Source organism: Lepidochelys kempii, chromosome 5, assembly GCF_965140265.1.
Source record: "Lepidochelys kempii isolate rLepKem1 chromosome 5, rLepKem1.hap2, whole genome shotgun sequence".
Lineage (NCBI taxonomy): Eukaryota > Metazoa > Chordata > Testudines > Cheloniidae > Lepidochelys > Lepidochelys kempii.
Genome location: NC_133260.1, coordinates 29,763,327 through 29,775,840, shown reverse-complemented (window position 1 = coordinate 29,775,840; position 12,514 = coordinate 29,763,327). Strand labels below are relative to the sequence as shown.

The following is a 12,514-nucleotide window of genomic DNA, read 5'->3' as shown; positions in this document are numbered from 1 at the left end:
CTTGGGGTCAGTTAAGATTTTTAGGGCTAAAATTCAAGATGTAGGGCGCATCTCCTGCAAGTTTGAACCTTGATTTGGAGCTTTGCATGTAGTGACCTTGTAGGATGGGGCCTGTAGTTCATAATCTGAAATCTTTTTTTCAACATTTGGAATATTGATGACTTTGTAAGATGTATTCATCAATTTAAAATATGCTATTCATTGTATAGCTTCAACACTTTCACAGGTGGGGGTGGTTGACCTATAATCTTACCCACACGGTTCTGTACAGTGCAAACAACGGATGATGATTCTGCATAACAAATCACAAACAGCACTTAACAACTGAAAACCTAGTTCATTTCACCTTGGCAAGGCTTCCTAAGCTAAGGATTTATATCCACATATTTATATATCTCCTTTTATAGAAGTGTGAGTGTACAGATACGTAAGTCAAACGATATGGGTAAGATGAGAAGCATATTCCACCTGTACTAGTTAGAGCTGCAACCCCATAATTAATGTTAGTGCCAGACACTTTAAAATCAGTACACTGGGTTAAGTGAGTTGCATTTATTGGAAGAAATGAACAAATACTGATATTTAACTATGGACATATTTATAAAATACACTGACATCTGTAGACAAGATCATCTTATTAGGCTATTTCTTATCTAAAGAGACCCCTAAGTGGAATCAATGCTACATATAAACATAGTAGCATAATATATATGTCATGAATGCCAGGAGAAGCAGAGCAGCCAGAGGTGATCTTTTGAAGGACCAGGAAGGGCCCTGGTTCACAAAAAGGTATTGGAGCTCAATCCTCCTTCCTTTCCAAACACTGGAAGACTCTTTGCTATTCAAACTCTGAACTTAGCAGATGCAGTCTCCTCCTACACAGTTCATGGGATACTCCCCAGGATAAAGCTGTAATGCAAAACATTTTGTTCATGCATGCTGATTTCTTTTAATGTTGTTCCAGATTTGTGGCTGCTATTTCTCTACCAGCAGCCATCGCAACACCAAATTCTATACTGATGCTGTGGAAGCAGTAAAAGACATACCCGATGGGGCAACTATACTTGTTGGTGGTAAGTATTAATTTTACTATCCTTCATGGAGAAAACCTCTCATCTCCTGAGTAGGACAGTCTCAACTTGAATTTTTTAATTGACTAATTTTAAATAAAAAATGGTTAGAACACCTTTTAAATATCATGTAGCACGGAAAATATTTTGTCTTCACATAGCATTTCCTACTGTCCTATTGATGATTACAGGGGCCTTTTCAGTAAGGAAAAAACTGACGGAGTCTTAGCAGAAAAAAAAGGGGGGGAGACAGAAAATTCCCCCTCTAACTGTCAGTAACAAAAATCTTGGATGTTACTTGATGTGGAATGTTTTCAGGTGGGTCGCCTTTTCAGGTTGCTAGTATCCCTTTAAATGATGAGACAAAAATTTGCAGTTTGGTAAAATTTAATATAGATTTTGGTGAAAAGTGGAAGATAAAAAAATTGGGAGCTGGGGAACGCAGAACTCTTGCCATCTGTTTAGCGCACATCTTCAAGCACCTCTGCAGTTGTCTACATATCAATGAATTGATTGATGGCACAAATTTAATACCCTATTTCATCTCTGCCCACCCTCCCAATAGAGCTAAACATGTTGATTTATCTCCGAGACAGAAAGAAGAGAAATGCTAAGAGTGGGTAGGGAATGGGTGATGACTGACCCTGACATGGCAGGGAGAATGGGCAAACAGAGCCTCTGGCATGGGGTGGAAGGTGGGAATGCAGGCACACACGCATGACATGGGGGAGTGGAGAGGAACAGAGAACTCATAGCAAAGGGGAATGGGGAACCCTGACAGAGGGAGAATGGGGGCACACAGAATTGCTGGCAGATGGAGAGATTGGGGGAGCCTGGTTTGGGAGGAATGGGGGTAATGGAAAAATGGGGGTGCACACAAAGTCTTTGTCATTAGGAAGGCTGCAGGAAGTCTCTGAAATAGAAGAGGGTGGCACACGGAGCTTGTGCATGGAATAGAGGAATGCAAGGAGCCCCTGATTTGTGCAATGAATTTGGTCTCAAGAAGCACCCAAGAGTGTGGCTCCCTACTTATATTGTGCTTAATGAATATGGGTAACTTGGGACTTGAGCGCCAAAGGCCATGTCTACATTACAAACTTTGGTTGATGCAAGTTACGTTGGCATAAAGCCACTGCAGTTAGAACATTGCTTGTACGCATGCACACTTGGCTCCTTGCATTGGCGCTGCACGTATTTTCCAGGAGTGCTTGTGTCCATGCGTAGTGCGGTGCATTGTGGGTAGGTATCCCACTGTGCAGCCTGTCACCCTCCAGCACACTGTCTTTCACGAAGTTTTGGCAATGCCTGGTAGGGCAGAAGTGAGTTGCACAGGAATGACTGGGAGCATGGGGTCAACTTCCCAGCGTGCCACTCTCCATCCCGTAATGACATCTGTCCCTTAATTTCACTCCTTTTTAAAAATTTATGAACCTGTGTGGCCCTCCTTGCTTTCTGCCATCTCAGTGGAGATTGCAGAGTTTTGCACACTTCTGTCAGAAGAGTTGCAAACAAAGGACGCACAATTCTCCAGTATTTGTAGAGCTGGAAGAAGAACCAAATGGGTAGAGGGGGAAGATTGCTGTGGGACATAGTACAAACCAATTGAAGGCTGTTGGTGGCATTCACATAGCTGCAGATGGTGGTGCACCACTCCTGGGCCGAAGAAATGAGCACTGACTGGTGGGATCACATCGTAATGCTGCCTTGGGATGACCAGCAGTGGCTGCAGAACTTTCAGATGTGCAAGGCCACATTCCTGGATCTGTATGCTGAGCTCACTCTAGCACAGGGACACCAAAATGAGAGCTGCACTGACAGTGGAGAAGCGAGTGTTGATCACACTGTGGAAACTCGCAATGCCGGATTCCTATTGGTCAGAGAGAAATCATTTTGGAGTTGAAAAAATCCACTGGGGGTGGGGGCTGTTTTATGCAGCCTGCAGGGTTAATTGTCTCCTGCTATAGAGGGCTCTGACTCTTAACAACATACAGGACATAGTGAATGGTTTGCAGCAATAGGGTTCCCAAACTGCGGTAGAGCAAGAGACAGCATGCATCTCCCTATTTGGCACCAGACCACCTTGCCACTGAGAACATCAACAGAAAGGGATACTTTTCTATGGTTATGCAAGCATTAGTGGATCACCAGGATGCTTCACCAACATCAATATTGACAGGTCAGGGAAGGTGAATGATGTTTGCATCTCTAAGAACACAAGACTGTTCAGAAAACTGCAACCAAGGACTTATTTTCCCGATAGGTAGATTACAATTGGTGATATTGAAATGTCAATAGTGACCCTGGGGAATGCAGCCTATCCTGGCTCCCCATGCTTATGAAGCTATACGCTGGCCACCTCGACCACACCAAGGAAAGATTCAATTACAGGCTCAGCAGGTGCAGAATGACAGTTGAATGTACCTTTGGTAGATGGAAGGGATGCTGGTTTTTCACTCACAAGGATGGATTTCAATGGGGGGGCAGGGAAATATCCCAATAGTTAAAGCTGCCTGCTGTGTCCTGCAGAATATATGTGAAGCAAAGGGGGAAAAGTTGCTGCCGGGATGGGGGTGGAGTGACCGTCTGCTGAGTTTGAACAGCCAGACACAAGAGCTATAAGAAGAGCTCAGCACAGAGCTATCTGGCTCAGGGAGGATTTGAAAGAGCACTCTAAACAGTTAAATCACAGTAATGCATTGTGGTGGAGCGTGCTCTCTCCCTGGCTCGGTTGTTTTGCTGCCTGTTAGGAATTGTGGGTGCTTGGCACACATCTATGAATATAACGCTCCCAATGCACCTGTTAATTCTGTGGTGCTTCCTGTATATTTGATTATTGCACTGTCACAGATCCCATGAGTTTGTCACACTGCACAGTAACAAGTATGTAGGTACTTCCAGAATAAAGATGAATTATTTCCCAAATAATAAAATTTTATTCAGTAACAAAGTCAGTGCAAAGAAAAATCTGCAGCTTAAAATCAAATACATTTAAAACTCAATAAATTAATGCAACAGAACTTAAAAAGGGAAAGAACATTCACATCTATTTTACCTACGTGTGCAGCAAGTGGGGCGTTCACAGGTCAGTGTATGTGTAGGTGGGGTTGTCCATAATGTCACCGGGGTGGTAGGGGTTGAGATGCTGCCCCTGATGCCATGTGATATGTTGAGGGGGTGGTATAGGGAAGTGCTGTAATGGAGTTGTCTGTGGACTGCAAAGGGAGGCAAGCCTGTGCTATTAAACCTGTAGGCTCACAAAGGTCTGCAGAATCTGTATTTGCTGCCGGAGAAGCTCCACTATGTCCTAGTGCACTTCCCTCTCTTTTTCCTGCTGGGACTCCTGGGCCTTTCTCCTGTCTGCTCTTTCCTTCTCCAGGCTGTCTGCACTGTTCACCCTACATGTTCTTTGCTCATGGTCTGGTGCAGCACTGGCTTGCAGGATCTCATTGAACATATTGTCCTGAATTGTCTTTTTTCCCCTCCTTATCTGGCTCAGGCATTTGGCGTGTGTGTCGGGGGTGGGGGCGGGGGGGAACACCCCACGATGCCGCAAAGGCAGAAGCTGCAGATTAAAACACACACAGCTGCCTTTGTCAATATAGTCACAATGGAAAGTTAAGGTTCAGACCTTCCTTCCCTTGCTCCCCTAAAGTTTTAAACAGGACGTGCTTATTTGCACTTCTGCTTCAGAGTAATTGTGCACAGTGCCACTCACAGCACCAGCCATGGCCCTCAAAGGTGAGGGAAACGAGGAGGGAATTTCTTGGTTGCATGGAACTATGAGAAGGGCAATGGCAATGAATACTGGCACCGTTTTCACAGGTGGTGGTTTTTAGCTTGTATCTCATGCCTGAGGGTAATAAAGGCACAGAAAACACCACTGCTGTTGGTGTCCCAAAGCTGCCCAGGCCTGTATGCTGCTGGCCTGTGTACTGCAAAGATGCCTGCCAATGTTTATTGCTGACTGGCATGGAAAAGTGTCCTACCACAGAGGAAGAAATAAGGCTGCTATCCCTAGAAATCTTCAGGAGAGGACTGCAGAGTATCTCCATGAAGGTTTCATGGAGACAGCTCAGGAGGATTCAAGGGACATCCCTGTGTTCATAAACTGTTCTGCATGCCTCCTCACCCAAAACTGTACAGGGGAGTGAAAAGCAGATAACTCTACTACCTCTTTTTATTGTACCGCCACCTTTTCTAGTATGAGTCAATTAATGAAAAGTTGGTATCCGTATCCTGTTAAATTGGGGGTGCCATCAGTATGTCATTGTAATGAGAAATACCATTATGTGTTTACCTGAGGTTCCTTCCCCTGCAACAGGCTCACCCGTATTTGACTGCTGGGACTGACTGAACTGTAGTGGAATCTCAGACAGGTCCTGGCGTGCAACTGGGGAGTCCATCTACACCACATGTCCCCCGTCCTTCTCCTCCTCGCTGTTCGTGTCAGGGGCCTGTGGTTTGGGCTCCTTGGAAGTATCCACAATGGTGTACAGCGGGTGGTGGTGAGGTCTCTGCGAAGTATGGCATGCAGCTCTTTGCAAAAGAGGCAGGTCTGCAGCTCAGCACTGGATTGACTGTTGGTCTTCTGATAAGCCTGACACAGTTCTTTGCTTTCAATCAGCACTGTTGCTGATCACAGTTGCCACCTTTCATGCAGTAAATAAGCACCCTGACTTTCACAATAAACCCCAAATCAAGCTAATCCTGTTTCAAAACAAGGCCAAAACAAGCTCAGCCCTAAGAACCCGTAACGCTCTAGTTGACTAGATTTTCCTCCCCACCCTCCAGCATGCAGTCTGGGACTGTGGTGGGCTCGCTGTGCACCTGTGACTCTCTCTCCCCCTTACCCCTGCTTGCTGGGAGCTGATCATCTTCCCCCCCCGCCCCAAGCAACAAGCTACAAGCCAAAAATTAGCCAACAGGCAACTCACAAGCCAAATAAGCCAAAAACAAGCCCGCTTTTTGCTTTTTTTCCCACGGGTTTGTCATGTCTGCTGCTGATCTCTGTTGTACCTCGTGTCCCACATCCCCTGTGTGATCTGCTTGTAGATGTCCATATTTCTACGGCTGGGCAATAGCTGTGCTTGCATAGCCTTTTCCCACAGGCCCAGGAGAGCCAGTATTTCCTGTCTTCTCCAAGCAGGAGCACACCTGGAGTGTGTAGATCGTGTGGTCAACTGGGCAGTTGAAATCCGCAATGGAGAGCTGCTAGGTGTGCTCACCAAGCAAGATAGGAAAAGACATTTACAAAATTTGTGTGGCTTTAAAGGGGAGGCAGGCCTTCCGGTCTCTGTGATCTCTGGGTGGTGAAGTTAAAATTGTGACCAAAGCAGTCAGTGTCATGCATTGTGGGACAGCTGCTGGAGGACTGTTGGAGTCGACATAAGTAACCAGTGTTTATGCTCATGCTGAGGCAACCTCGGTACATCGACTATGGCTCAGTGCTGCTTAGGGAGCTGGTATTACTGTGTTGCTGTAATGGGGCACTCACATCAGTGGGAGACACATTTAAAAGTAGACATATGTACAACTAGATTGACGCAAGGCGTCTTGCATCAGCCTAACTTTGTAATGTAGACCAGGCCTGAGCCGCTAAGGTGCTTAGGAAATTTTTTTACCCACACACATGCACACACCCACAAAAACTTTGAAATTCCCTAATGGAAAAATGCTGCAAAGGTTGAAAATGTTACTTATGACTGATCTAGGTTATATTTGTGCTACAGTTTCCTTTTACTGACCAATTGGTAACACTTTACATCAACATTATAAAAGTGTCCTGTATGTGTCCTATTCAGAAGTTAAAATATGTAACTTTTGCTGTGAAATCTCAATATATTTTGGAAACAGAAAGCTAGATTTTTTTTAAAGATATCAGGTAATCACATTTAAAAAATGTAGCATATGGGCTCTCTTGATAGTTACCACAAATTCATAACAATAAGGCTGCAGAGAAGTACACACTTAGTGCAGAGAATTTTTTATTTACATCAGGGAGTATTACAGTTTTTGTTCCAAACAAAGAACAAAATTTTTGTCTTGCAGAGTTTACAATAAAAAAAACATGTGGGTCCAATACAAATATACAAGTGTCCAAACACAATGATGGGCAGTTGCCATCTAGCAAGTACAGAAGAGCATGTGTTCTTCTTAGCTGAAATGTTTTATGGAGTACCTGGGTTTTTACAAGTTGCTGGTGGGGTTTATAAGGCAAAAGAGGGGCTGCCCCAAGCATATGGGGCTGCATAAAAGGTAGACACAAAGATGAGAATACAGAAAAAGAGAACTCTGATCGCAGTTACTCTAGTTATACAGATTGGTAGCAGAGATCAGAATTAGGCAATCTTCAGGACTGAAGTTGGACTGGATTGAAGTAGGGGGAGTATATCAGAGGGAAGGAAGGTAGAGATGTGAGTGGAGGCAAACTATGGGTTGTGTGAAACTGAAGAGGAGAAGTAGGGAAGCCACAGCAGAGATCCAGTATGGAGATAAATATAGCCAACATAATGGGAAGGGAAGATGACTTTTGGATGGACTGAAGGGAAAAGAGATTGTACCCTCCTAAACCAACATTCATAGTAATGGGAATAGTGTGACTAAAGTCCTGTTCCTTATTCTGAGAAACATTTTCTCCAAGTGTTGAGCTGCTTATTTATCTATAACCAGATTATTCTCTTTGGTGCAGAATGTGTGTGGTTTTTATCATCTGCTGCACAGATTTATTTCTTACGATGAAATTGTTCCCTCTAGAATGCTTGTTACGTGCTTTGTTTGTGTTTGTTTTGCATAGGTTTTGGATTGTGTGGAATTCCAGAGAACCTCATAGGAGGCTTACTGAAGACTGGAGTGAAAGGGATAACTGCAGTCAGTAACAATGCAGGGTAGGTGTTCCTATACCCTTGGAATATTGTATATAAAGAATTAAACCTGCTTACATAAATTATATTTTAACAGAGCTGTGATAAGTCTTGCATTGGAAGTGAGGTAATATTTTTCTTTGGAAGAGCCATCCTTGTGACTTGACATTCTATGGCCAAAATTATCCCAAAAGGATGATGTAAGGTGCATGTGCTTTGAGCTGCCAAGATCTTGTTTTGATTTGGACAAATTCCCATGGCTGCTCATTAAGCTATTTTTGGAATAGTTATTTGGGCATGACTATAGAAGTACAGTAGACTTCCAAGCTTTGTCGTAGAGAGCTGTTGTCACTGCTGTGGCATATGGTGAGTTATTTATTCTCTTGAATGCCACCACAAAACGTGGCATATTATACATATTTCAGCTAAACTGTTTTAAAAGCCATGATTTCAACTCTACTTCTTTTTTTAAGTCGGGAATTTTTGAACACTCCATTTAGTGCTCACATAGTAACTTTGTTACAACAAAAGACTGCAGAAGTGATCCTCCTCAGTGAGTTTTGGGGTATGTCTACACTGCAAAAGAAACCCACAGCACCAGGTCTCAGAGGCCAGGACAGCTGACTTGGTCTTGGGCTATGGGTCTAAAAATTGCAGTATTAACTTTTGGGCTGGGGCTAATGCCCAGGCAATGAGACCTCCCCCTCACAGTGTACAGAGGTGGGTTCCAGCCCAAGCCCAAACATTAACACTGCAGTTTTGTAGTCCCACAACCTGAGCCCCACAAGCCCGAGCCAGTTGACCAGGCCATCTGCAGTCATGCTGTGGGTCTCTTATGGCAATGTAGACACCCTTCATGATCATGTGTCTTCAAAAAAAAAACAAAAAAAAAACACTTAACAGTTAAGAAATTCATGTAAGTGGGAGGAGAGAATGACTCCTGAGTATGGATATTATCTCTCAGCCTTCACACAATTTATCTTATGTATTTTTAGAACTCTTTGATCATGATTTCCAGAGCACTTAACAATCTTTGTATATAGAAATAATTTCACTAGGGTGACCAGATGTCCCGATTTTACAGGGACAGTCCCGATTTTTGGGCCTTTCTTATATAGGCTCCTATTACCCCCCACCCCCATCCTGATTTTTCACACTTGCAGTCTGGTCACCCTAAATTTCACCCACTGAAGTGCGTCTACTTCTGGGGTGGAACATAATAGCTATTTATCAGTGCACGGCAATACTGTTAGGATGGAGAGTGAAACTACAGGGAGGATGCAGATGTGCAGAGTATATTTACTTATCTTTGAATTTGCCCAGCCCATTGGGGCTAACACCCCATCTCCTTTGCAATGTCTCACAGGATGATTAGTAACCAAAAGTGGTGTTAACTTTTGTTTTAATAACTCATCTGATAAAATGGCACTGTCAGCAACATAGTAACTCCGAAGAACAATGTTTTGTTATTGACTTAGAGGGAAGAATGTGAAATCATAAATACGTCTTCTTGAAGCATTTATGCTTTTTCCTGGGACTTTTCCCATGACTTACTGACTTGACCTAAACTTTCTTTTCTTGTGAAATCTGTGATCACAGCACAATGCGCTGTGTTTACAGGTCATTACTGTAGTGTAGGTTTGTTTTACCATTTCTCTCCGTGTCACACCCCCCACACCACTTTTTGGCACAGTGTCGCTTGTAATGTCAAGCAAACAAAGTAATGCCAGTGTGCTATCATTTCTGCAGACTTGTACTTACTTTGTTTGTTCTATATTCTGCATTCACATCAAGGCAATGACAAAATATCACATTGTTTCAGTAGAAGTGGATTATATTGGTGGTTCTTATGGATCATTTCCTCAGAAAGGAAGTTTGTGGGACCCTATCCACATCTTCCAGGGGAAGGGTGATGATGAATCGGGGACCTCACATCTTGTTTGTTGGGGGCAGTGAGGGAACACAGGAGCGTAGGTAGAAAAGAAGACTTGAAAGGTTCTTTCCCCTGCAGGTGGGTTCTTAACATTATTTTACCAGAGGGAGTTAATTGAGTTAAGAACAGAATGTCATTCTAAGTATTTTCTGCACCAGTGCAGACATTAGCATATTAAAAATAAATAAAAAATAAAAAGCTGTTTGAAAAGTGACTGTCCTCTTCCAGGAAAGTTTCCTATTATAAAAAGTTCAGAATATTAATGTATAACACTTGAGTTCTCATTTAACAAAATTTTAGCCATTTTTAAAAAATCAAGCATCTGTGTGAAACTACAAAATGAAGTTGGATGTTTCCTTGAGTTAAAATACAAAATGAAGCTGGGTGTAACTTGATAGTGTGAAAGACCAGTTCCAGGCTTTTACTCTTTAACTTTCTTTCCTGTAACTTTACAAGTGGAGCTTAAACATTAACAAAGTATCTTTTAATCTGCTGCTCTATTGACAGTGTAACTAAATGATAAGATAATGCTGATCCATTCATCATTTAAAACACTTTTAGCCTTTATCATTGCCAAATTTGAGTGAGATTGTTGAAAGCGTGACATTGTAAACTGAAAGTACTTTTCTTTACAACAAAACACCTGTTAGTGTCTGTCTTCACATTTTTACATTTATTCTGATGTAGGTAATTTCAGAATACTGCTGTTCCTTTTTAGCAATATGAGAATTCATACATTTTTAGGAGACACTGTGTAGTTTATGGTAATTTGACAAAGTCCGTTGCACTTCTGTCTCATCAGAAAGCTTCCTGCTTCTGATATAAGGTCTCTTGGCTCTTGATGGAACCTTTGCAAATATCTTCCATCTTTCCACCCTCCTGTTTAATCCTGTTGTGCTTCTCTCCATTGCCCTCTCATCCCACTCCTCTTTCTTTCCCTTCTTTGAAAGATGCCTCCAGACTGACATTTTATTAACTTTACATATTATCATCTTTGATTTTAATGAAAGGTGATATATGTTTTTGAGGCTAGAGATTGGGTCCTTGTATAAATGTCTATACTTCTTGTTAGGTTGAAATCCAACACTTAATGTTACTTTCATATGTTGTTTGGACTAGATCATACCCTCAGTTACACCTGTGCAACTTCATAGATTTGGTTTAGATTGATTCGAATAGAAGGAATTGAGGTAGAATTTGGCTCTGTGGGCCAAATGCCAGTTTCCATGGGATGAAGCAAAGGAAGGGAAAAGAGGCCTGAAACCATTTAAAGGTGAGGAGAGGGGTAGCTCTATCATATGCTTCCACACTTGCCATTCTCAAATGAGCAGAACATCGTAATATAGCTGAATAATTTTTTTTTTTTTTGCTGAGGGGTGGAACTGAGGAGCAGCCATTTTGTTCCATGCCCCTCCATCCCCAGGGTCATACTAGTCAGGAGTTAACTGTGCTCCAAGCAAAGTTGACTGTCTCGCATGACCTTCTCATAAACAAACTAGGGAAATACAACCTAGATGGAGCAACTATAAGTTGGGTGCATAACTGGTTGGAAGATCCTTCCCAGAGAGTAGTTATCAATGGTTCACAGTCATGCTGGAATGGCATAACGAGTGGGATCCCACAAGGATCAGTTCTGGGTCCGGTTGCGTTCAGTATCTTCATCAATGATTTAGATCAGGGATCGGCAACTTTTGGCACATGGCCCACCAGGGTAAGCCCCCTGGCAAGTCAGGCCAGTTTGTTTACCTGCCGTGTCTGCAGGTTTGACCGATCACAGCTCCCACTGGCCATGATTCGCCATTGCAGGTCAATGGGGGCTGTGGGAAGCAGCGGCCAGCACATCCCTCGGCCCACGCCGCTTCCCACAGGCCCCATTGACCTGGAGCAGCAAACCCCAGCCAGTGGGAGCTGCGATCGGCCAAACCTGCAGATGCGGCAGGTAAACAAACAGGTCTGGCCCACCAGGGGGCTTATCCTGGCGGGCCACGTGCCAAAGGTTGCCAATCTCTGATTTAGATAATGGCATAAAGTTTGCGGATGATACAAACCCTCCCCTCCCAGCTTGGTAAGTGCTTTCAAGGTTAGGATTAAAATTAAAAATGATCTGGACAAACTGGAGAAGTAAATGCAAAGTACTCCAGTTAGGAAGGAATCAATTGCACACATACAAAATGGGAAATGACTGCCTAGGAAGGAGTACTGCGGAAAGGGATCTGGGGGTCATAGTGGATCACAAGTTAAATATGAGTGAACAGTCTAACACTTTTGCAAAAAACAAACAAACCATTATTCTGGGATGTATTAGCAGGAGTATTGTAAGCAAGACACAAGAAGTAATTCTTCCGCTCTACTCCACGCTGATTAGGCCTCAACTGGAGTATTGTGTCCAGTTTTGGGTGCCACATTTCAGGAAAGATGTGGACAAATTGGAGAAAGTCCAGAGGAACAACAAAAATGATTAAAGGTCTAGAAAACAGGACCCCACTCCTTATGAGGGAAGATTGAAAAAATTGGGTTTGTTTAGTCTGGAAAAGAGAAAACTGAGAGGGGTCATAACAGTTTTCAAGCATATAATAGGTTGTTACAAGGAGGAGGGAGAAAAAATGTTCTTAACCTCGGAGGATAGGACAAGAAGCAATGGGCTTAAATTG

At 43.1% G+C, this 12,514-nt stretch overlaps 1 protein-coding gene across 2 annotated transcripts in view; it reads left to right on the top strand.

Moving 5' to 3' along the window:
- Positions 1–12,514, top strand: part of OXCT1 (3-oxoacid CoA-transferase 1) — a 125,892-nt gene that overhangs the window by 1,164 nt on the left and 112,214 nt on the right. For both annotated transcript variants that reach the window (XM_073343852.1, XM_073343853.1), the window contains exons 2-3: positions 965–1,073; positions 7,864–7,954. In XM_073343852.1, the coding sequence (XP_073199953.1) occupies positions 965–1,073; positions 7,864–7,954 (200 nt within the window). The remainder of the gene's footprint in view (positions 1–964; positions 1,074–7,863; positions 7,955–12,514) is intronic.